At 45.6% G+C, this 26753-nt stretch overlaps 1 protein-coding gene across 1 annotated transcript in view; it reads right to left on the reverse strand.

Annotated features, from left to right (window-relative positions):
- tecta (tectorin alpha) overlaps nt 1-26753 on the reverse strand; it is a 112203-nt gene that overhangs the window by 63752 nt on the left and 21698 nt on the right. The window contains exons 5-8 of the mRNA XM_041174284.1: nt 20351-20488; nt 10801-10966; nt 3650-4062; nt 2140-2710 (exon numbers count right to left, since the gene is read on the reverse strand). Coding sequence (XP_041030218.1) covers nt 2140-2710; nt 3650-4062; nt 10801-10966; nt 20351-20488 — 1288 coding nt within the window. The remainder of the gene's footprint in view (nt 1-2139; nt 2711-3649; nt 4063-10800; nt 10967-20350; nt 20489-26753) is intronic.

Below are 26753 nucleotides of genomic sequence, written 5' to 3' on the forward strand. Positions count from 1 at the left end.
GTCCTCACCTGTCACTAACAAGGTGTGTACCAGCCTCAAGCTGGAATCAGTGGCCTTATGTGTCCATTAATACTGGCAATGCAACAGTCTTTTTTTGCATGGCCAAAGAGCCTGCTTATCCATCTAGGGTGGGAATTGGGGTCCAATAATACAATCAGGACCCTGGTTATTACTTTAGATAGGAACTGGTCAGACCCTATGCTGAGTGGGCTTTAATCAGTTTTGTGTGATGGAAGAGTTGGATTCCTCTAAAGCTACAAACATCTGTGTGGGTCCCACTCATTCCTGTGTTCATTGACTAACATTGGCTCCCAATTCACCAACAAGTCAAATAGCAAAGTCTTATCCTCTTGTTCAAATTTCTCTCTCTTATCCATGGAATCTGTCCTGTAACACTCTGAGAACTCTGCATTCATCCAATTTTGGCATCTCAGGCATCTTCTCATTCCTTTATCCCATCACTGGTAGTTGTGCCTTCAGTCATCTTGGCCATTAGATCTAGATTGCTCTCCTAAACCTTTCTGCTTGCCACCTCTTTCACCTCCTTTAAAACTCTCCATAGTTCAAACTTTTAGTAACCTTTCCAAATAACACCTCTTTTGGCTCAGAATCTTTGTTAATGCTCCTGTGAAGTGCAGGGAAATATTCCCCACATCAATGGCGCTTTGCAAATGCAAGTTGTTTTTATTGTTAACACTAAACAAAACACTAGGGACATTTAGCAAACTTAAATTATGAAGAAAATAACAGCCTCAGGTGGGATGCTTCAATTGAATTTAGCAGTGGGAACTCAGATAAATCTGTCTGGGTCAAGTTAAGGAATAATGAGGGTATGTATACAGTGTTGGTGACGTAGTGGGGAAAATATCAAGATCAGTAAATAATTCCAGATAATAAGGGCCATGGCCCCAAGTTCAGACACATAAAATAACTTTTAAAAATGGATTCAATAAGTTATCCCTGTGCAAAGATTAATGAACACAGAGGGAACTCGCATGAGTGTGATGAAAGTACAGTCCGCAAGAGCATAACACCATAAGACACAGGAGCAGAAGTAGGCCATTCGGCCCATCAAGTCTGCTCCACCATTCAATGAGATCATGGCTGATCTGATAATCCTCAAGTCCACTTTCCTGCCTTTTCCCCATAACCCTTGACCCTTGATTCCCTTACTGATTAAAAATCTGTCAATCTCCACATTGAATATACTTAACGACCCAGCCTCTACAGCCCACTGCAGTAAAGCATTCCACAGATTGAAAGAATTAGTTAAGAAACAATTGGATTGTACAATCCAGAACCTTTCTGTAGTTGAATTACGATTAAATGTCACTGTTTGTATCTGTTCTGTCATTCTTGTTGAAATGTGCCGGTGTCACTGAGACATTCTCAATGTCCAGTAACTCCCTCAAAGTGATTGGTGACATCTCCCAAATCTTCTCTCTAGTTTCTCACAACTCTTTAGGATAAGTACCACCTGTCCCTTGGAGATCAGTTTCTGCTGGGTCTTGTTGACTCCCCACCCCCAGAATTTCCATCCATCATATTGATAAGGATGAGATTTGCAATGACAGATCTATCAATAAGTGGGGACTTTAACTGTCGGAGGAATATCTAGAACAAAACAAAAGAGGTTTATCCACAAAGCTGCTACGCTTGTTTCCTTCATCAAGAATGTTACCTACGACAGGGAAGAATGAAGCGAAGTGTCTGATGCGGCTAATGGATCAGGATAAAATGGCACCGGACCAACAGTGATTAAAACTTTACTTGTGTCAGTCTGAGAATAGATGGAGAAAGGAGGATTCAAAAGATCAAAGTGTCCGCTTGGAAACTAGGAAATGAACGTTGAAAATTGGCAATGGGCTTTTTCTAAAAAAAAATTAAATAAAATCCGAACGTCCTTTATGAATGTCTACCATGAGAATATTTTAAAGCCATGTCTCTCTTTATTTACCCCTCATTTTATTTCAGTTCCATTGTTTGCCGTCCCTAAAACTATAGTGAGGGCTCGCGGCTGCTCGGCACCTCTCTCCACCCAGGGACACGCGGCAACTGAAACTCATTTAAAATCGGAGTTAAAAGTCTATACAAAGACAAATAAAACACTTCACGGCGCCGCATCCCCGCATTTCTTACCGCAGAAAGTGCGGGATCTCCAGGGTCCGACGGTGATCCCGACAGCTTGGCAGCTCAGCGCATAAGCCTGAATAGCTTGGCACAGGGTGGTGAGATTGTTCGGATCTGCACACATGTCATACACACAACTGATGAGGAAGCCCATGGGGTCCACCACCGAGTGACAGTCTCGGAATGAGCCGTCACTTCTGTTCATGATGCCGCAGTAATCTGGCCGGTAGTAGATGGACTCGGTGTGCGGATCGCAGACGCTACAGTTTTCCGCACAGTCGTGTTTACAGAACCAGTCGGGACCGTCAGCCTGCCAGGCGGTGCCCAGCTCTGCCAGAGAGTCTGAGAGGGTCCCGTCCGGGAGCAGGTTATCATCTGCTGGGTTATTGTTGAAGTTCCCGCACAGTCCACACGTGTTGTTGAGATAGGAGCTGGGCAGCGAGATTGAGGCGTAATGTTCACCGTCAAAAGTTAGGAACAAACCAAAATCGGTTTCCACCGCAGTCGCCACTCCGCTCCGGTAAACTTTGATCGCTCCCATCTCCAGCTGCACAGGTAAAGTCGCAGTTATACCGTCCACCTGAAGGGAGAGGAAAGCACACAGGGTGGAGATCGCAATCAGCTGGACAGAAATCTCCATTCTCCCTGCCTCCTTTCCCAGTCCCTAAACTTAGCTTCCTATTCCCCATCCTCCTCTCCTCAAAATGGACCTGGGAAAATGGTTTAAGGCGAAGTCTGTGGGGGAAAGAATGGGGTTAATTGGATGTCTCTTTCAAAGTGCCGATGGACCGAATGGCCTCTTTCTCTGCTGTAAGACTCTAAGCGGGCCCTTTGCATTTTAGTGAGCTTTCTGGTATCAACAAACCCAGGGTCTCCATTGCTCTGAAAGCTGAACCTGGTTTGCTGCTCAGAAACAGAAATCTCACCAAGTTCAGCCTAGAATGATGTGAATGATTCAGGAACGAGTTTAACTCCACCCCAACCCCAGCAATGTTTCGGCTCCAACTTCCTTCAGTACTTATACAGAGCCATAGACCCCGCAGCGCATACACCCGAATGGGGAGATTCGAAAAGCCAATTCCACCTTTTAACATAAATGGAACTCAAAGAGTTTGGAACAACAGGAGGCATCTGAAAATCACCAGAAGGCGGTTCCTATCCCGAGTTATTGGTAATTACATCAAAATAAAGGAGATTCTGGAGCCAATCTTTACAATGTGACACATGGTATCACATCTGAGGGACCCCTTGAGGCGGTTCAACTTCCGTTCTCTTGATCCGTAACTTTGGCGGATTATCCCTTCTCCAGAGTATGCTCACGGGACATGGGCTCCTCACGGCGCAATCTTTCTGTGGCTCAGATGTGGATTTGACATGAGCTCAAGTGAGACACCAATGAAAACGTGTTCGATTACTGATCCTTTTCAATTTACAAAGAGCGGTGTCAGGTCATTTTTTTCCCTATTATTTTTAATGAAAGCTTTTTGCGAAGTTTTTATTTTGAAATATGAGATCTTACCATGACTTGGCCGACGTTTCCTCTGGGAATGACGATATTGTGGGAATAAACATTCACCTTGACGTTTCTCAGCCAAGATACGGTGGTCCCCACTCGGTTCTCGTTCTTGGCCTCGATGCTGAAATTGGGCAGGTTCTCCAGCTCCCAGCACGGTTTGGAAAGGATGTAAGAGCACGTCCCCTGGAAATGGTACAGGTAGCCGTCGAAGGTGTGGTAATGAGGATCTCCAAAGACCACACACGAAGCGGTCTGAACGGGAACACAGCGATAAATCCCATCCACAGAGTGACACTGCTCGAAGTTCCCACAGGACAGATTCTGACAGTGGATGCTGTTCCCTAAATCAAGGCACCGGCACTTGGTTTGACATTTCTCATCCATCCAAAAAACATCACCACGGCGAAAAAACTGCCCTGGAACAGAAAACAGTCAATCACAACGAGAGGAGGTGGTAATGTTGCAAAAGTTATTGGGCTGACCACAGCGATTCGAGCAATTCCATGGGACAGCTCCGGGGGGGGGGGGGGGGTTAGTAAAAGATGGCACTTGTCATAAAGCTGAAGGACTGGGGCCAGGAAAAGCAGCTCAAAGTTACAGGATTCTTGCTATGAGGAAAAATTAGACTCATTGATGTTTACAGCACAGAAGGAAGCCATTCGGCCCATTGGGTCATCTCCAGTCAACAAACATTTGACTACATTAATCCCATTTTCCAGCACTTGACCCATAGCCCGGGAGGCTATGGCAGCGCAAGTGAATATCTAAATACTTTTTTAAATGTTACAAGAGTTTCTGCCTCAACCACCCTTTCAAGCAGTGAGTTCCAGACTCCCACCACCCTCTGGGTGAAAAAATTTCACCTCAACTCCCCTCTTAGCCTTCTACCTCTTACATTAAATCTATGCCTCCTGGTTATTGACCCCTCTACTAATGGAAAAAGTGCCTTCCTATTCACCCTATCTATGTCCCTCATAATCTTATACACCTCTATCAGGTCCCCTCTCAACCTTCGTTGCTCCAAGAAAAACAACCCCAGCCTATCCAATCTTTCCTCATAGTTCAGACCCTCCAGCCCAGGCAACATCCTGGTAAATCTCCTCTGCACCCTCTCCAGTGCAATCACATCCTTCCTATAATATGGTGACCAGAACTGCACACAGTACTCCAGTTGTGGCCTAACCAGTGTTTTATACAATTCCAGCATAACCTCCCTGCTGCTGTATTCTATGCCTCAGTTAATAAAGGCAAGTATCCCATATACCTTCTTAACCACCTTATCTACCTGTCCTGCTACCTTCAGGGATCTGTGGATACGCACACTGAGGTCCCTCTGATCTCCAGTACTTTCCAGGGTCCAACCATTCATAGTGTAATCCCTTGCCTTGTTAGCCCTCCCCATTACCTCACACTTTTCCGGTTTGAATTCCATTTGCCACTGCTCTGCCCACCTGACCAGTCCATTGATATCCTCCTGTAGTTAACAGTTATCCTCTTCACTATTTACCACCCTGCCAATATTCATGTCATCTGCATACCCCCTTTAAGTCCAAATCATTTATGTACACATTTTACATTAATTCTTTGACATGTCCCAACTCATGTGACAGTGTCACATGAAGGGATATGTTTCAAAAGTTTTTTCCTTCCTTTATTTAAACTTACACTTGTCAAACAGATCTGCCTGAGGTACCTCCATGCCTCAGGGAGATCTCTGCCCAGTGAAGAGCACAAGGAACCACTCAGGGAATTCCCCCCCCCCCCACCCCCCCACCCCCACCCCACCCCCGCCTGTACAGGGAGCGCACAGCGCTTCCGGGCATGCATCATGGGCGGGCCTTAAGTGGCCCACCCATGTAAAATGGCGGCACGTCCCCGATTGAAGGTGCCGATCAGGTTTGCACCCGCCTCCACCCACCCCCAGACAACCCCCCCAATGGGGGGAATATCTGTCCTCATGAGTTTTTATTTTCTGCAATAACCTTATTGTGGCACCTTGTCAAATCCAAGTACAGTATGTCTACTGGCTCCCCTTTATCCACAGCATATGTTACTCCTTTCAAGGAACTCTAATAAATTGGTTAAACATGATTTCCCTTTCACAAAACCATACTGACTCTTCCTGATTACCTTGAGTTTTTCTAAGTGCCCAGCTATAACCTCTTTAATGATTGATTTTAACACCCTCTCCACAATGGCCTATAGGTTCCTGTTTTCTGCCTCCCTCCCTCCTTACCAATCTGATGGAACCTTTCCAGAATCTTGGGAATTTTGGAAAATTAACACCAACGCATCAATTACCTCATTAACCACTTCTTTTAAGACCCTAGATGAAGTCCATCTGGACCTGGAGACTTGTCAGCCCACGGCTCCATCAGGTTGCTCAGTACCACTTCCCTAATGATTGTAATTTCACCAAGTTCCTCTTTACCTTCCCCCTCCTGATTTACAGCTATTACTGGAATGTTTTTGAATCCTCTATAGTGAAGACAGAAGCAAAATATTTGTTCATTTCATCTGTCATTTCCTTATTAGCTACTATTAGCTCCCCACTGTCACTCTCTAGAGGACCAGCACTCACTTTACTTACTCTTTTCCATTTTAAATATTTGTAGAAACTCTTGCTATCTGTTTCTACATTTCTAGCTAGCTTCCTCTCATACTCTAATTTCTTTCTCCTGAATGACCTTATAGTCATTCTCTGCCATCCTTCATATTCTGACCAATCATCTGACCTGCCACTCATGCTGGCACAGTGTTATGCTTTTTACTTCAGTTTGATGCTTTCCCAAACTTCTTTAGCTAACTATGGATGGTGGGTCCTCCCTTTAGGATTTCCTGTATAGTAGGAATATACTTTTTCTGAGTATTCTGAAATATCCCTTTAATCAAAAGTAGAAATCATGAAATCCACATAATGGAGGGACCAGAAGAAATAGAGTCAGATATTTACTCACTACACAACTTAAAAATGGGTAAAACAAAGCCCATCTACGTGACAGTGGAAGTTAGCGGGAAACCCATCCAATTGGTGGTGGATACAGGGGCATCCACGACTGTTACAGGGGAACATGTGTTCAAATATCTGAATGGAGGAGACCACCCATTAAATCTGGAAAATTCAGATGCTAAATTAAAGACGTATACTGGAGAAGACATATGAGCAAGCGGTATATGCAAGGTTCCAGTACTGTATGAAAGTCAGTCTGTTAATTTACCCCTGATAGTGGTAGCAGGGGAGGTCCAAGTCTACTTGGTCGGAACTGGCTTAAGGAAATAAGGTTGGAGTGGACCAAGAGTTTTCAGTTCAGAATGAAAGATCTGCAAGAATTATTACAGAAATATGCTTCAGTTTTCAGGGAAGAGCTCGGGAAGATTCAGGAGCTGAAAGTTAAAATCTGCGTGGATCCTGGAGCAACCCCCAGATTCTTGAAGGTGAGCCAGTCCCCTATGCATTATAAGAAAAAGTTAATGTCAAATTAGACAGGCTGGAAAGGTTGGGAGTCTTGCAACCCGTCCAATTTTCTGTATAGGCAGCACCCATAGTTCCAGTTCTAAAGCCTGACCAGAGTGTGTGAATATGCGGGGGCTACAAGTTGACCATTAACAAGTGGCCAGACTGGACATCCTATAATGAAAATTGATGAATTGTACTCCAAGTTGGTAGGGGGCACCACATATAAGAAACTCAACGTGAGCCACGCTTATCAGCAAGTCAAGGTACAAAAGGCCTCCAAGATACTCACAAATAGAGAAAGAAAGTTTATCTGTTGCATTTGGCGTTAACAAGTTCCACCAATAGATCCATGGTCGACACTTCACCATCGTGTCTGATCATAAGCCACTACCAGGCTTGTTCAGGGAAGATAAGGCAATACCCCCAATTGCCTCAGCACACTTCCAAAGGTGGGCACTGATTCTAACTGCTTACTAATATACTTTTATCCAGTGGCCAGGGGGCCAGATTGAAAATGCCAACACACTGAGCCGATTACCTCTAAAGGACAGCAATGTGAATGTCCCAATTCCCCAAGAACTTGTCTTGTTATTAAACTTATTGCATTTGTCACCAGTACATGTCAAACAAATAAGAGAGTGGACAGACCACAATCTAGTTTTGTCTCACATCAGGGAACAAGTCTTACAGGGATAGTCTAACGAGCCAAAGTCTCGTTAAATGAAGCTCTGTTTTAATAGGAGATATGAGCTCACCTGCCAGGATGGCATCTTGCTGTGGGGAGCAAGAGTCATTGTGCCTCCAAGAGGAAGATAACCATTATTGACCGAATTGCATAGCGCATCTCTAGAATGAAAATGTTGGTGCGCAGCTACTTATGGTGGCCAAGGATGGACACAGAAATTGAAAACTTAGTCAAGAGCTGCATACAGTGCCAACAGGTACAGAAATTGCCCCCTTCAGCTCCATGGCATTCCTGGGAATGGCCCGGAAGGCCAAGGGTCCACCTCCACGCTGACTATGTGGGGCCTTTTTTTGGGCATAATGTTCCTCTGATTATAGATGCTCACTCGAAGTGGATGGATGTATATGAGGTGAGATCACCCACATCTGCCACTACCATAGACAGATTACCTCAGAGTTTTGAGATACATGAGTTACCAGAGATAATAGTGCCTGACAATCGAATGACATTCAGCAGTGGAGAATTCCAAAGATTCACATGTCTCAATGGCATAACAAATGTTAAGACCTCGCCTTACCACCCTGCATCCAATGGTTTGGCCGAGAGGGTGGTCCAGACCTTCAAGTCTGGAATGAGAAAACTAGATGGGGACTCCAGTGCAACTAGATTATCACATTTCCTACTCAGCTATAGGACTACTTCACACACGACCACTGGTATTGCCCCCGCAGAGTTATTGATGAAGAGACATCTCCGGACACGTTTGAATCTCATAAGGCCGAATTTAGGGGAAGGTTGAGAGAAGTCAGGAGGCCCAGAAAAATGGACACGACTACTGCAGCCACGAAAGAAACTTCACTGTTGGAGACACAGTTTTTGCAAAGAGCCTTGGAGTTGGGTCCAAATGGCTATCAGGTGAAGTTAGTGCAGTGACAGGATCCATTTCCTATCACATATCAGTCGAAGGTCAGATAATTAGGAGACACCTCAGGAAAAGGGAAACAGGAAAGGAGGTGCTAAGCAGTCCCATTGGAGTGTCACCACATGTGGAAGGAACTCCGCTTGATTTGTAAGTACCTGTGGAGCCTGAGAGGGTCGAAGAGACAAACTTACAGATTCCTACGGGAAGCCTAACGGACAGATGACCCCTGAGAGGGAGGCCTTAGATAAACCATCTGAAGTTGTAGAACTATGACATTCAACACATTTGAAGAAGCCTCCAGAGAGACTGAACTTTTAAATAGTTAATTTATGTAAATAGTTGATATATTGTAAAGATTGTAAATTGTACTTTAGGGTAAATGGGGGGATGTGGTAATCTGAGGTGCAATACACCTTTAAGAGAATGTGAACATTTTGGCCACGTGATTGTATTACCCAATGGCTATGTAGTGTGGGCTACATTGTTAATCAGCAGTTTAGAATAGGGTCTGGTTGGCGAAACATACATTGTGTTCATGCTCTGTTGCTGGTGTCAATAAACAGCATGTGCTTCATTTTACATTAGTCTCTGCATTTGCAGTATCTTGTTTACCAGCTCACTCACCAGTAGAGAGACATGCAACAATGTTCACTGAGCAAAGCAGGAACATAACAACAAGGTAGATGCAGGAAGGATGTTTCCCCTGGCTGGCAGGTCTAGAACAAGGAGACACAGTCTAAGAATAAGGGGCAGGCCATTTAGGACTGAGATGAGGAGAAATTTCTTCACTCAGAGGGTGGGGAATCTTTGGAATTCTCTGCCCACAGGCTGTGGAGGCTCAATCATTGAATATGTTCAAGCCAGGGATCGATAGATTTCTAGATAGTAAAGACATCAAGGGATATGGGGATAGTGCGGGGAAATGCCATTGAGATAGAAAATCAGCCATGATCTAGTTGAATGGTGGAGCAGGCTCGAGGGGCTGAATGGCCTCCTCCTCCTATTTTCTGTTTCCAAATCAAATTAACACTGTCCCTCAGTTTTTTACGGTAATTTGCCCAGCACTGAGGTTAGGCTGACTGCTCTGTTAATACTTGGTCTATCCCTCTATTCCTTTTTTAAACAACAGGAAAGTATTAGCAGTCCTCTAGCACCAAGCCTAAAACCAGCAGGGGTTGTAAATGATGGCCAGAGCCTCTGCTTTTTCCTCTCTTACATCCCTTAACAGCCTGGAATACATTTAATCTGGGCTATTTTCAAAGATGCTAACCCCTTCATATTTCCTCTCTCATTAAGTATATCCCATTCAATATTTATGTTCTTCCTCCTTAATTACAATATTTACATCATCCTTCTCTTTTGTGAAGACAGACTCAAAAGTATCAAGGGATATGGGGAGAGAGTGGGAGTACGGCATTGAGATAGAGGATCAGCCATGATCATATTGAATAGCGCAGCAGGCTCGAAGGGCTGAATGGCCTACTCCTGCTCCTATTTTTCTATGTTTCCATGTTTCTAGTATCCATTAAGAACAATGCTCACACCATGCACCTCCATGCACAGTTTACCTTTTTGGTCTGTAATTCACCCTACTCATTCCTTAGTTATGCTTGTGCTCTTTATTATTTATTAAACATTTTACTTGTTAAGATTTTGTCGTGCCCTCTCTTTGCTTTCCTGGTTTCCTTTCTGATTTGACCACTGCAATTTCTACAGTACTGATTTCTCTTCAATGCCTCCCACTTCTCAGACAATGATTTACCTTCAAATAGCTCTTTTCAGTCCCCTTTTGCTAAATCATATCTCAACTTAATAAAATTGGTCTTTATCTAATTTAGAACTTTTACACCTGGTAAAAGGATTTTTTTTTCAAGATTTACATTTAAACACCGCAGAGAATTTTTAGTGCTTTAATTTTTCAAAATCTAATATAATTGAGGGTTCCATTCTCATTGATAAAATTGATACAATCAGCATTTCTATACAGGCATTTGACAAACTGTCCCATGATGCCTGTCAGGTTACTCATGGCTACAGTGGCTGAGATTTCTGGTTGCCACTGACACCAATTTAGGAATCTTGATACTTACCCTTCAGGCTGCAGCCACTTGATGGGTCAATTGTTTCTCCATCTATTCTAAAAATCCACCGTCCCGGAAAGTTCACATTACTGGTCTCTTCGATGTTCATCATCTCAGACGTTCGAGAGGTGGGCAGGCTGAAAAAGTGACTGGTATCCCCACCATTGAATCCTGCCTGTACATCACCGGAGAGAGACAAGAATCATTAATATCACACAGGTAGGTGCAACATGTCTTAGGTTATAACTTCATCACAGTTTTAACATCCAAGAGAAATGCAAGTGCTTGGGAGACAAAACCCAGACTGTTTTCTATCATCTTGAATTTGCTAAACAAGGAAACATCACATTTAACCCAGGACTTTGCTAACCTGGTTTTGTTAGTTTCAGTCCAAGAAGAGGATTGTTTCAGCAAAACCATTTTATTCCTGTAAATCAGAATATGGAGCAAGTATTCCCCCTTGCAGGACAAAGAATCATAGAATCATAGAAAGAGGCTTTTCTGCTCTTTTCCCATAACCAACCAGTTTTTCAAGTCTTTATCTATTTTCTTTTGAAAGTATAGTTGAATCTGTTTCCACTATCCTTTTAGGCAGCACATTTCAGATCACAACACCTCGCTATGTTTAAAAAGTTTCCATGTGCCATCTTTGGTTCTTATGCCAATTACTTTTTATCAGTGTCCTCTGATTCCTGACCCTCCTGTCACTGGGAAAAGTTTATTTACTCTATCAAACCTATCAAATCCCCTTTTAATCTTCTCTGCTGTAAAGAGATCAACACCAACTTCTCTGGTCTCCCCACACAACTGAAGCCTCTCACCCTGAGGCTATTCCAGCAAATCTTTTTTATTCATTCATGGGAGGTGGGCTAGGCCAGCATTTATTGCCCATCCCTAGTTGCCCTTGAGAAGGTGGTGGTGAGCTGCCTTCTTGAACTGCTGCAGTCCCTGTGGTGTAGGTACACCCACAGTGCTGTTACGGAGGGAGTTCCAGGACTTTGACCTAGCGACAGTGAAGGAACGGCAATATATTTCCAAGTCAGGATGGTGAGTGACTTGGAGGGGAACTTCCAGGTGGTGGTGTTTCCATGCATCTGCTGCCCTTGACCTTCTAGGTATAAATGGTAGTGGTTGTGGGTTTGGTGCTGTCAAAGGGGCCTTGGTGAATTCCTGCAGTGCATCTTGTAGATGGTACACACTGCTGCTGCTCTGCGTTGGTGATGGAGGGAGTGAATGTTTGTGAATGTGGTGCCAATCATGCAGGCTGCTTTGTCCTGGATGGTGTCAAGCTGTTTCAGTGTTGTGGGAGCTGCACTCATCCAGGCAGGTGGGGAATATTCCAGCACATTCCTGACTTGTGCCATGTATAGTGTGGACCTAGCCTCTGACCTGCTCTTGTAGCCACAGTATTTATGTGTCTAGTCCAGTTCAGTTTCTGGTCAATGGTAACCCCAGGATGTTGATAGTTGGGGGTTCAGTGAAGGTAATGCCACTGACTGTCAAGGGGCGATAGTTAGATTGTCTCTTTGTGGAGATGGTCTTTGCCTGGCACTTCTGTGGTGCAAAGTGACTTGGGAGCCCTAGTCCAGGATTCTCTTAAGGTTAACTTGCAGGTTAAGTCATTAGTTAGGAAGGCAAATGCAATGTTGGCATTTATTTCGAGAGGCTTAGAATATAAAAGCAGGGATGTGCTGCTGAGGCTTTATAAGGCTCTGGTCAGACCACATTTAGAATATTGTGAGCAATTTTTGGCCCCATATCTCAGGAAGGAAGTGCTGGCCCTGGATAGGGTCCAGAGGAGTTAACAAGAATAATTCCAGGAATGAAAGGCTTAACATATGAAGAACGTTTGATGACTCTGGGTCTATACTCGATGGAGTTTAGAAGGATGAGGGGGGATTTGATTGAAACTTACAGAATACTGAAAGGCCTGGATAGAGTGGACGTGGGGAAAATGTTTCCATTAGTAGGAGAGACTAGGACCCGCGGGCACAGCTTCAGAGTAAAGGGAAGAGCTTTTGGAACAGAGATGAGGAGAAACTTCATTAGCCAGAGAGTGGTGAATCTATGGAATTCATTGCCACAGAAGGCTGTGGAGGCCAGATCATTGAGTGCATTTAAGACCAAGATAGATAGGTTCTTGATTGGTAAGGGTATCAAAGGTTACAGCGCAAAGGCTGGAGAATGGGGTTGAGAAACTTATCAGCCATGATTGAATGGCAGAGCAGACTCGATGGGCCAAATGGCCTAATTTCTGCTCCTATGTCTTATGGTCTTATGGTCTAAATGTTACTTGCCACTTGTTAGCCCAAGCCTGGATATTGTCCAGGTGTTACTGCATTTGGACATGGACTGCTTCAGTACCTGAGGAGTTGCAAATGGTGCTGAACATTGTGCAATCATCAGCGAACATCACCACTTCTGACCTTATGATGGAAGGTCATTGATGAAGCAGCTGAAGATGGTTGGGCTGAGGACATTACCCTGAGGAACTCCTGCAGTGATGTCCTGGAGCTGAGATGACCTCCAACAACTACAACCATCTTCCTTTGTGCTCGTATGACTCCAACCAGCGGAGAGCTTTCCCCCGATTGCCATTGACTCCAGTTTTGCTAGGGCTCCTTGATGCCACACTCGGTCAAATGTGACCTTGATGTCGAGGGCAGTCACTCTCATCTCACCTCGGGAGTTCAGCTCCTTTGTTCATGTTTGCAGCAAGGCTGTAATGAGGTCAGGAGCTGAGTGGCCCTGGTGGAACCTAAAATGGGCGTCAGTGAGCAGGTTATTGCTAAGCAAGTGTAATTTGATAGCACTGTTGGTGAATCCTTCTATTACTTTTCTGATGACCAAGAGTAGGCTGATGGGGTGGTAAATGGTCAGGTTGGATTTGTCCTGCTTTTTGTGTACAGGACATACCTGGGCAATTTTCCACATAGCTGGGTAGATGCAAGAGGGAGGAGCTGGCCAGAATTGACTGGGAGATGAGCCTAGCAGGAAAGACAGTGGAACAGCAATGGCAGGTGTTTCTGGGAGTAATTTGGGAGACACAGCAAAAATTCATCCCTAGGAAGAAGAAGCATACTAAAGAGAGGACGAGGCAACCATGGCTGACAAGGGAAGTCAGGGACAGCATAAAAGCTAAAGAGAAAGCATACAATGCGGCAAAGAGCAGTGGAAAACCAGGGGATTTGCAAGACTACAAAGACCAACAGAGGACAACTAAAAAAGAAATAAGGAGGGAGAAGATTAAATATGAGGGTAAACTAGCCAGTAATATAAAAGAAGATTGCAAGAGTATTTTTAGATATATAAAGGGTAAGAGAGAGGCAAAAGTGGACATTGGGCCACTGGAAAATGATGCTGGAGAAGTAGTAGTGGGGAACAAAGAAATGGCAGAGGAACTGAATAGATACTTTGGGTCAATCTTCACAGTGGAAGACACGAGTAACATCCCCAAAGTTCAAGAGAGTCGGGGGGCAGAGTTGAGTATGGTGGCCATTACCAAGGAGAAGGTGCTAGGAAAACTGAAAGGTCTGAAGGTGGATAAATCACCTGGACCAGATGGATTACACCCCAGAGTTCTGAAGGAGATAGCTGAAGAGATAGTGGGGGCATTAGTGGTGATCTTTCAGGAATCACTGGAGTCAGGGAGGGTCCCAGAGGACTAGAAAATCGTTAATGTAACCCCCCTGTTTAAGAAGGGAGTGAGTCAAAAGATGGGAAATTACAGGCCAATTAGCCTGACCTTGGTCGTTGGTTTTACAGTCCATTATTAAGGATGAGATTTCAAAGTACTTTGAAGTGCATGGTAAAAGAGGGCAAAGTCAGCATGGTTTCATCAAGGGGAGGTCATGCCTGACAAATCTGTTAGAATTCTTTGAGGAGGTAACGAGTAGGTTCGACAAAGGAGAGCCAATGGATGTTATCTACTTGGACTTCCAGAAGGCCTTTGACAAGGTGCCGCACAGGAGGCTGCTCAGTAAGATAAGAGCCCATGTTAGAGGCAAGGTACTAGCATGGATAGAAGATTGGCTGTCTGGCAGGAGGCAGAGAGTGGGGATAAGGGGGTCATTCTCAAGATGGCGGCCAGTGACTAGTGGAGTTCTGCAGGGGTCAGTGTTGGGACCACAACTTTTCAATTTATACATTAATGATCTAGATGAAGGAACTGAGGGCATTCTGGCTAAGTTTGCAGATGATACAAAGATAGATGGAGGGACAGGTAGTATTGAGGAGGTGGGGAGGCTGCAGAAGGATTTGGACAGGTTAGGAGAATGGGCAAAGAAGTGGCAGATGGAATACAACGTGGGGAAGTGTGAGGTCATGCACTTTGGTAGGAAGAATAGAGGCATAGACTATTTGCTAAATGGGGCGAGAATTCAGAAATCTGGAGTGCAAAGGGATCGGGAGTCCTAGTCCAGGATTCTCTTAAGGTTAACTTGCAGGTTGAGTTGGTAGTTGGGAAGGCAAATGCAATGTTGGCATTTATTTCGAGAGGACTAGAATATAAAAGCAGGATGTGCTGCTGAGGCTTTATAAGGCTCTGGTCAGACCACATTTAGAATATTGTGAGGAATGTTGGGCCCCATACCTCAGGAAGGATGTTCTGGCCCTGGAGAGGGTCCAGAGAAGGTTCACGAGAACCATCCCAGGAATGAAAGGCTTAACATATGAGGAACGTTTGAGGACTCTGGGTCTATACTCGATGGAGTTTAGAAGGATGAGGGGGGATCTGATTGCAGCTTACAGAATACTGAAAGGCCTGGAGAATGGACGTGGGGAAGATGTTTCCATTAGTAGGAGAGACTAGGACCCGAGGGCAAAGCTTCAGAGTAAAGGGAAGAGCTTTTAGAACAGAGATGAGGAGAAACTTCTTTAGATAGAGAGTGGTGAATCTATGGAATTCATTGCCACAGAAGGCTGTGGAGGCCAGGTCATTGAGTGTATTTATGACCGAGATAGATAGGTTCTTGATTGGTAAGGGGATCAAGGTTACGGGGCGAAGGTGGGAGGATGGGGTTGAGAAACTTATCAGCCATGATTGAATGGCAGAGTAGACTTGATAGGCCGAATGGTCTAATTTCTGCTCCTATGTCTTATGGTCTTATGGTCTTATGCCAATATTGTAGCTGTACTGGAACAGCTTGGCTAGGGGCACAGCAAGTTCTGGAGCACTAGTCTCCAGTACTATTGCTGGAATATTGTCAGGGCCCATAGCCTTTGCAGTATCCAGTGCCTTCAGACATTTCTTGATATCACGTGGAGTGAATTGAATTGGCTGGAGACTGGCATCTGTGATGCTGGGGACCTCCGGAGGAGACCGAGATGGATCATCCACTCAACACTTCTGGCTGAAGATTGTAGCAAATGTTTCAGCCTTATTTTTTGCACTGATGTCCTGGGCTCCTCCATCATTGAGGATGGGGATATTTGTGGAACCTCCTCCTCCAGTGAATTGTTTAATTGTCTACCACTATTCACGATTGGATGTGGCAGGACTGCAGAGTTTAGATCTGATCTGTTAGTTGTGGGATCGCTTTGCTCTGTCTATCATTTGTTGCTTATGCTGTCTGGCACACAAGTAGTCCTGTATTGTAGCTTCATCAGGTTGACACTTCATTTTTAGGTATGCCTGGTGCTGCTCCTGGCATGCCCTCCTGCACTCTTCAATGAACCAGGGTTCATCCCCTGGCTTGATGGTAATGATAGAGTGGGAGATATGCTGGGCCATGAGGTTACAGGTTATGTTTGAATACAATTCTGCTGCTGCTGATGGCCCACAGCACCTCATGTCTCACTGCTCCTGTGGTACATTTAAAAGTGCACAATTTAGTTCATATTGCCTCTCCTCATCCTACCAAAACGTATTTTTCACACTTTTGTGCGTTAAATGTTATCTGCTATGTGTCTGCCCATTTGAGCAAACTTTCCCTGTTCCTCTGATGTCTGTTACTATTGTCCTCACTGAGATTCATGTTAACTGCAAACTTTAAGAACATAAGGAATAGGAGCAGGAGTAAACCATACAGCCCCACAAACCTGCTCTGCCATTCATAGCTGATCATTGGCCTTAACTCCACTTTCCCGGACACTTCCGTGAGAGACCAAAGATCTGTCTATTTCAGCCTTAAATATATTAAACAATGGCACATCCACAACCCTTTGGGGTAGAGAATTTCAAAGATTCACAAGCTTTTTAGTGAGAAATTTCTCATTTCAATCCCAAATGATTGCCCCCTTATTCTGAGGCAGTGTCTGTGTGTAACAGGTTTCTCAGCCTGGGGAAATAACTTTTCAGTGCCTAGCCCATCAAGCTCATTCAGAGTTTTGTTTCAATGTCCCAGGGAGTAGAGGCCCAATTTACTCAGCCTCTTCTTACAGGACAGCCCTCTCTCTTATGCCAGGAACCAGTCTAGTAAACCTTCGCTGTACTGCCTTAACTACAGATTCTTCCTTAACTATGGAGCCCAAAACTGCACTCAGTACTCTCAGGTGTGATCTCACCAAAGCCCTGTACAATTACAGCAAGGCTTCTTTATTCTTGTACTCCAATCCCCTTGCAGTAAAGGCCAGCATGCTATTTGCCTTCCTAATTGCTTGCTGTACCTTGTTGTACCATGCCAACTTTCCAAGTTTCTTATAGGAGTACACCCAAGTTCCTCTAAAGATTAACATTTCAAAGTTTCACATCTTTTAAAAAATATTCTGCTTTTCTATTCTTATTACCAAAGTGAATAGCCTCACACTTCTCCACATTATACTCCATCTGCCACCTTGGTGCCCACTCACTTAACATGACTATATCTCTTTTCATCCTCTCTGTGTCCTCCTCGGAGCTTGCATTTCCACCTAGCTTTGTATCATCAGCAAACTTAGATACATCATTACTTTAGGTCTCTTTGTCTAAGTCATTAATATAGATTGTAAATAGCTGAGGCCCAGCACTGACCCTTGCAGCACTCCAATAGTTACAAGATGCCATTTTGAAAATGCCCCATTTATTCCTACTCTTTGCTTCCTGTCCATTAACCAGTCCTCTGTCCATGCTAAAATATTACCCCCAACTCCATAAGCCCTTATCTTGTGTATTAACCTTTTGTGTGACACCTTATTGAATGTTTTTTGGAAATTCTGGTATCTTACATTTACTGGTTCCCCTTTATCTACCCTATTAATTACATCCTCAAAAAATCTAATAAATTTGCCGAACACAATTTCCTTTTCTTAAAACCATGTTAACTTTGTATGATAATACTATGATTTTCTGAGTGCATTGTTAAAACTGCCTTAATGAAGGATTCCAGCATTTTCCTGATTACTGATGTCAGGCTACCTGGCCTGTAGTTCTCTATTTTCCTCTCTCTCTTTTCTTGAATAACAGAGTTGCATTTGCTAACTTCCAATTCGCTAGAGCCATTCTCGAGCCTAGAGAATTTTGGAAAATCATATCCAGCACATCCACTATCTCTGCAGTTACTTCTTTTAGAATCCTAGTGTAGGCCAACAGGTCCTAAGAATTTGTTGGATTTTAGCCCCCTAAGTTTCTTCAATAGCTGTCCTCTGTTGATATTATTTACTTTAAGACCCTCACTTTTTTTAAGCCTCTTGGCTGGTTGTCCTATATTTCTGGTATATACTTTGTATCTTATACTGTGAAACATACACAACACATTTGTTCAATGTGTCTCTGCCATTTCCTCATTGTCATGATGATGTCTCCTGTCTCTACCTTTTACTTTAGCTACTCTCTTACATGTACTTGTAAAAGATCTTACAATCCGTTTGCTTATAGAACTGAACTCCCGAGGTGAGGTGAGAGTGACTGCCCTTAACATCAAGGCAGCATTTGACCGAGTGTGGCATCAAGGAGCCCTAGCAAAACTGGAGTCAATGGGAATCGGGGGAAAGATATCTGCTGGTTGGAGTCATACCTAGCATAAAGGGAGATGGTTGTGGCTGTTGGAGGTCAATCATCTCAGCTCCAGGACATCACTGCAGGAGTTCCTCAGGGTGGTGTCCTCAGCCCAACCATCTTCAGCTGCTTCATCAAAGACCTTCCTTCCATCATAAGGTCAGAAGTGGGGATGTTCGCTGATGATTGCATAATGTTCAGCTGCATTCACGGCTCCTCAGATACTGAAGCAGCCCGTGTTCAAATACAGCAAGACCTGGACAATATGCAGGCTTGGGCTGACAAGTGACAAGTAACATTCACGCCACGGAAGTGTCAGGCAATGACCATCTCCAACAAGAGAGAATCCACCCATCGCCCCTTGATGTTCAATGGCATTACGATCACTGAATCCCCCACTATCAACACCCTGGGGGTTACCACTGACCAGAAATTGAACTGGAATAGCTATAAAAATACTGTGGCTATAAGAGTAGGTCAGAGGCTAGGAATCGTGCGACGAGTAACTCACCTCCTGACTCCCCAAAGTCTGTCTACCATCTACAAGGCACAAGTCAGGAATGTGATGGAATACTCCCCACTTGCCTGGATGAATGCAGCTCCCACAACATTGAAGACGACAACATCCAGGAAAAAGCAGTCTGCTTGATTAGCACCCCATCCACAAATATTCACTCCCTCCACCACTGACGCACAGTAGCAGCAGTGTGTACCATCTACAAGATGCACTGCAGGGATTCACCAAGGCTTCTTAGACTGTACCTTCCAAACCCACGACTGCTGCCATCCAGATAGGGTAGCAGATATATGGGAACATCACCACCTGGAAGTTCCCCCCCAAGTCACTAACCATCCTGACTTGGAAGTATATTGCCGTTCCTTCACTGTCGCTGGGTCAAAATCCTGGAACTCCCTTCCTAACAGCACTGTGGGTGTATCTACACCCACATGGACTGCAGCGATTCAAGAAGACAGCTCAGCACCACCTTCTCAAGGGCAACTAAGGATGGACAATAAATGCTGGCCCAGTCAGCGAAGCCCACATCCCGTAAAAGAATTTTTAAAAAAATCCTGGCTAGCTTACTCTCATATTGTTTTTTTCTCCTTTTTATCAACTTCTGGGCTTAACCTTTGCTGGTTTCTAAAGCACTCCCAATCCTCAGGCTTACATGCTTCTTCTGTTAATCTTCCTTAATAAATCACAGATAGATCTTTCCCCTTGGATTTTTGCTTTTAATTAAATTATGCCCTGTATACCCAAGATCAGGTTATTGGTACATATCAAAATAGGGAAGCAGTCCCATCACTGCCCCCTTGGGAACACTACTGTACACTTCCCTCCAGACTGAAGAACATTCTATTTGTTGTTTTCTGTCCCTTAAAGAATTTTATACCTACACTGCCACTGTCCCTTTAATCCATGGGCTTCCATTTTACCTACAAGTTGACGATATGGTACTTTGTTAAACACCTTTCTTAGTTCATATATACATCAACTGCACTACCCTCTCAATTCTCAGTTACATTCATGTTACTTATTTTAATTAGATCCTTTAGAGCCATTTTGTCACTATGCAATTCTGCTATGTTATTTCACTCACTTTGTTGACTACATTTAGTATATATGAAGAAATTGGGAAATCAGACCTGTGCTGCTGAGCCTCCAACTCCGGTTAATGGGTCTCCTCCACTTGCAGTCCCTGTTGTCCAGTAAATATCAGCGTAGTTAAACATGGCAAAGGAAGTTCTTTCATCTGTGATCAGCACACATTGAAAGGTGTTCATCTATTGACCACAGATCACAAGGTTAGAGACAAATATCACAAATCAGTCCAAGCAATAGGCTGATTATTAATGAAGTCCCAGTTGGAAAAATAACAGTTTGGACCAGATCCTTATTTCCCAGTTTTTACTGTTTTTTTGTTCTGGGGTGGAAATGGAATAATAAGTTCACTTGAATTCACATAGATTGTCCTTCCCAATAATAAGTTAATTGGATGTTAGATCCTCAGCAAACATCATCTATTTGTTGATGGTAGTTGATTACTGTCAGAATGTGGTTTCAGGTCATTAAACATATAGGATACAAATCACTGTTAAAATCAAGAAATCATCTTGAAAAGAGACTTCCAACTCTTCTCAGTGCACAAAGGAAAGTTACTGTTTGTAAAGTAGTTTGGACAGAACAATGACTTTTAGGTTAAAAAAAACAAATTTAAAGGCTCTTAGGGCGGAATGTTCCGAGCTCGCTGGTGGCGGGTGTGATTGGTGATGTACACAGGAAATATGGCGCAACCAGTTTCAAGACAGCAGGTCACAATCGTCCACTCAGCCCGCAAATGGCGGGCTGCTTTTCCCACCATCGGTCGGCGGGGAGCTAATTGTAACACATTAGTATAAAATTAAAAGGCCATCCCACCAGGCTCTTGGAATCCCACCATATCGTCCGCTCATGTCAGCGGGAAAGCACGTCGACGTGTTTCACAACAGCACACAGGAGACTGCACTTGGCGGCCTTCACTTTGGGGGAACTGAGGTGAGTGAGCAGCGGCTTTCACCACAGCTCACCTGTTGTTTACAGGCCTCAGGGGCACCGGGGAGGGGGGCAGGGGAAACTGATGCCTGGCCCCGCAGGCGACTGCTGAGGGGCGATAGATCAAGTGCTGCCCTGGAGCTGCATCCCGCACACAGGTGGGGGGCAGGGTAAGTGAGGGAAGTGGCCACACATTAGGGACACCTGCATAAACTGACCATATCTCAGCAATTTAAACAGACCAGGTCCAGCCACAGTGATATGATTGGGGTCGGTCTCCTACCCTGTCCATCCACACAAACAACGTGGAGCCACAAAAGAGCCACCAAACGCTCCAGACCTTACCCACCCCCCACCCGGCACAGACTTCAAATCCACCACCACTTTATTGGACTGCGGAGCAGTTTGGCTGCACACGTTGTACAATCTCCTCAACAATACTGGCCATGGAGCTGTCACTGCTGGAGGTGCTCACAGCCCCTTGCAATCTCAGCATCCTGGTTTGGACCAGTGTCCCCCATGTCGCAGGCTGACAGGGCAGCCATGCAGCGCAATCATCTCTGGCCTTCCAAGAGGTGACCAGCACTCTCCTGGAAGTGTTAAGGGGCCAGGAAAGGTGCTAAGTACATCCATGCTAACCACGTCTCTCTCTCTTTCATGCTGCAGGAGGACCACATCAGGATCATGGATACTGGTGACCTAGCTGTGTGCCTGATGACCCACAGAGAGCGGAGAAGACAGAGGAGAGAGTGACTGAGGCTCCTGGCTGTGCAGAGGCAGGAGCAGCAACCTCAGGAAGAAGGGGCTGTTGGGCTCCTGCACACACTGCCCAGGAGCAACAGTGAGCCGTGGCTGGTCGGCACCAAGTGACACCCAGGGATCTATAGACATCGCCTGTCATTCCTGCAGATAACTGAGAACCAGTGTCGCCGTTGACTGCGCATGTCTAGGGGCCTGGTCACCCACATCTGCTGCTTACTGCAGGACTTGGTGCCAAGGGGACGTGGAGGGCATCCACTGCCAGTGGCTGTGAAAGTGACTGCGCCGCTCGATTTCTACACCAATGGCTCTTTTCAGAGCTCCACAGGTGACTCTGTGTGATATCAGGAGCCTCCACCCACAAATGCATCCATGAGGACATGGATGCCATCTTTGCGAGACAACTTTGTGCATTTCACCTGGAACCGGGGCAGCCAGGATGCAAGAGCGATTGGATTCTCCCAGATCTCAGGATTCCCACAGGTGCAGGGTGTGATTGACTGCACTCATGTGGTGCTCAGGTCTCCGTCCCTACACTCGGTGAACTTCATCAACCACAAGGGATTCCACTCACTGAATGTGCAGCTGGTGTGTGACCACCAGAAATGTATCCTCCAGGTGTGCGCACAGTTTCCAGGGAGTGTGCACGACTCCTATATCCTCAGTCAGTCACAGATCCCTGGTGTCTTCCAGGGTCCACAGAAGCTGCTGGGATGTCTCCTCAGGGACAAGGGTTACCCACAGAGGCCATGGCTGATGACACCCGTGCAGCGGCCTCAGACTGCAGCAGAGCGACGCTATAATGAAGCTCATGATGCAGCTCCCAACTTGGTGGAGCAGACCATCAAGATGCTGAAGATGAGGTTCTGGTACCCAGACCGGTTTGGTGGAACCCTGCAATACAGTCCACAGAGGGTGTCACACATCGTCATCGTTTGCTGTACCCTTTACAATCTGGCCAATGGGGAGCCGAAATGGCTGAGGAGATGAAGGAGCTGCATGTCTCTTCTGATGAGGATGCCGACGGGGATGAGGGTGAGGAAGTCCTCGATAGCGACAATGCTGGGGATGAGGCCCTCACACTGGCTAGATGTGGTAGGCACGCTCGGGAGGCCCTCATAGCTGCTCGATTTATGGAGGATGATGATGACATGCAGTGAGGTGACCCCATAGATCCTCACATTACATCTGTGAACGTTTGACTCCAGTCTGGCTTATGGCAGTGCGAATACCCTCTGTGAGAATGCTCCTGCCATGGATATGCAGTGCAGGCCCTAATAGTCACTCGACTGCAGGAGGATGATGACGAGATGCAGTGAGGATGCTCCAAGGATCTTCACATAGCCTCTGAGACTGTCTGACTCCTGTCTGGCCAAGGGCAGCTCGCTTGCGCTGCATGATCAGGGCCATCTCAGAGACGCAGCCATGAAATTTTAGAAACATCTGATCCTTTGTCCACCTTCAGCACTTGAGCCCTTCAGGAGCACAGCATCACTGGTCACAGATGCTGATGTGATGGGGACCAGCCCCACCTTAAAAGTGCTGAGAGCACACAGAAATAATGATGGATCTCAGTGGCGCCTTCCCACTACATTCTAGCAGCATTGACAAGCACCATCGAGGTGCAGGTATCAGTAATGTTTCCAGGGAATGTGAGGCTGGTCCATCACTTTGGTCTGAAGGCACAGGGACGAGGTTGTGGACTGAGACACCTGCCTTTATCTTGTGCAGAAAGGTTTCACATCTGGAGTGACATAAGCACTACTCATCAGAACAAGGAGCCATAGGCAGGGAGACATTCTTGGGAGTTTATTGACAATAAGGAACAGTATGTATATGCGATGAACACTCATGTCTAGGCTGAGCAACTACTTTTAACTAACTTTCCTAACCCTGCCGCTACATCTTGGTGCTCCCGGACATCCATAGCAGAGGTGGAGGCAGCCTGCTGACTGTAACGCCCTGTCTGTGATGACTTTGGCGGGCATCCTCTGGAGGGCCAAGACTTGGAGGGCCCCGGTCTGCTTTCAGTGTCCTGCTGTGCGGCAATGGCACCCTCCTCAGCCTGTGGAGTTGGAGCTGCTGAGGTCACAGGAAGAGGAGATTTGGTTGGGCCAGACTCCCAGAGTCATCTGTGTGGATGACCCCAGAGTGTGCACCTGCTAATCCTCCTCCCTGTGGGTGCCCGAGGGCCCCTAGTTGACTCCGTGAGTGGAAGGGATAGCTGGAGTGAGATTGAGCTGCCCAGCACCCCTCTTGAGTACACACTGTTAGAGGCCAACTATAGCATCAGTGATGGAGTTCAGCCCGCACAGCAGTGCAGGATCAATGTCCTGGACCAAGGTCTCCATGGCGGCTACCATCCTACCAGTGTTGACCTCAGTGCATTGCAATGCCGACGCTATCACCTCAGAGTGAAGACGGATGGACTCCTCCATTGTGCCTTGCAATCTGAGGAGTGCAGCGGACATCACTTCCTGATGTTCCCAAGTTTGCCTTTGCAGCTCCAGCAACTGTGACATGACTGAGTCCAAAGGCTCCTTATCTGACTCGGACTCAGCAAATTTCTGGCCTGCAGCAGTCGTCCGAGTGCCGGGGACCTGGGAAGTCCCTGCCTCTACCTGCTGTGGATCAGACAGTGCAATGTGCTCACCAGATTGTGATCCCGACGCCACTCTAAAGCTAGGTCCCACTGAGGTGTGCCTCCGCACTAGTGGAGGGTGTGGGTGAGCGCTGTGATGGGACTTCAGGGAGGGTGCCTCCAGATTCCTCTTCCGAGGTTTTTTTGGAGGCTCTGGGTCATGAAATCTGTCAGCTATTTGGCAGATGTGCCTGCGGAAACAAGGGGAGATAATTAGTGCATAACAGAGGCCTGTGAAAGAGGACACATCACTCACGGCATGGTTGTCTGATGGATGTTGCACTGCTGGATCCTCACTTGGTAGAGCAGCACTGATCTCACCGTCAGCACAGGAGTGGTCCAGATCATCGCTAGCCAGCTGGATGGCTCTCTTTTTGAATCCTGTCAGAACTTCACTTGTCTGCGACCTTTCCCTCCTCTTGTGCGCCAGTTTGTCCTGCATGGATAGAGATGGGAAGAGTGCATCAGGACTCCTGCTGGGCCAGATCATAAATATGCCTGCCTGTGTGGTGATAGTAGTCCCATGGACAGGATGAGGATAAATGACGGTGAATGTGAGAGAGTGAATGGTGATGTCCCTTGCACTGGCAGTGATTGAGGGTCCTGTGGGTATGTGATGGGTTTGTGAGTATGTGAGTTGGGAGTGATGAGAAGAGTGACTTACCCTGGCGAAACAGAGGAGGTAATTCATCCTTTTGCGACGCTGGGTGGCTGTCCTCCTCTGCAGGGCATTCGCGCTGACCACCACTGCCACCCCCTCCCAAGCCGGGCTGGTGACATTGCTGCCCATCCTGCAGCCAGAGCGGGGGTAGAGCACATCCCAATGAGCCTCCACGACATCTAGCAGTCGCTCGAGGGACCTGTCGTTGAAGCGGGGGGCTGCAGTCTTTTTTCCTTTGCTGGCCATGTCTCCCAGGCAGCGGTGATGAGCTGGTGATGAGCGCTTTGCTGGCGGCTGCCTTTTAAAGATGGCGGCCCGTGTGATGCAACAGCGGGGTGATGGCGGGCAGGCGAATGAGAGCCCACTCGCCATGGAAAAGGCGTGTTTTGTGAGATTGAATAAATAATGAGGTGGGCTCGGGATGATACAGCATGAAAACCTGCCTTTTTCATTGGTGAATAGGACTCCATTTTATCCGCCCGCTACCTCACTTAGTGCAATTCTGGTAAAATTCCGCCCAAAGCATTTGTAACAAGATAGATGAAGCAATCAGACAAATAAAGATAAATGGATTTGATATAATCATTATTACAGAGACATGGTTACAAAGTGACCAAGTTTGGGAAATAAATATTTCAAAATGCCCAATATTTTGAAAAGGCAAAATATTCATATTTAATACAATAAAAAAAAAAGACAGTCAAAAGAAAGGATCTTGGCTAAGAAAATCAAATGGGTTAAGGTTTTCTGAAAGATGAGACTGTAGAATTCTTTCATGACAGTTTCCTGGAACATTATGTTCTGGAACCAACCAAGAATAAAGATGTTTCTCTAGATCTATTGTTGATGTGGTATTATGAGGTAATGAGGTCGGGTTAATTAGTAATTTCATAGTAAAGATCCTCTGGGATAAAGTGCTCATAACATAATAGAATTCAATATAAAGTTTGAGAGCAACATACTCAAATCCAAACCAAGAATCTTACACTTAACATAGAAACAAAGAAACATAGAAACTAGGAGCAGGAGTAGGCCATTGGGCCCTTCGAGCCTGCTCCGCCATTCATTATGATCATGGCTGATCATCCAACTCAATAGCCTGCTCCCGCTTTCTCCCCATACCCTTTGATCCCTTTCACCCCAAGAGCTATATCTAACTCCTTCTTGAAAACATACAATGTTTTGGTTTCAACTACTTTCTGTGGTAACAAATTCCACAGGCTCACCACTCTCTGAGTGAAGAAATTTCTCCTCATCTCAGTCCTAAATGGTCTACCCCATATCCTCAGACTGTGACCCCTGGTTCTGGACTCCCCCACCAGCAGGAGCATCCTTCCTGCATCTACCCTGTCTAGTCCTGTTAGAATTTTATAGGTTTCTATGAGATCCCCCTAAAAGTACAAGTACATTGGCTTGAAGGGAAAGCTGGTTAAGGTTGATTGGATAAATAGCCTAA

Source organism: Carcharodon carcharias, chromosome 25 (assembly GCF_017639515.1).
Source record: "Carcharodon carcharias isolate sCarCar2 chromosome 25, sCarCar2.pri, whole genome shotgun sequence".
Taxonomy (NCBI): domain Eukaryota; kingdom Metazoa; phylum Chordata; class Chondrichthyes; order Lamniformes; family Lamnidae; genus Carcharodon; species Carcharodon carcharias.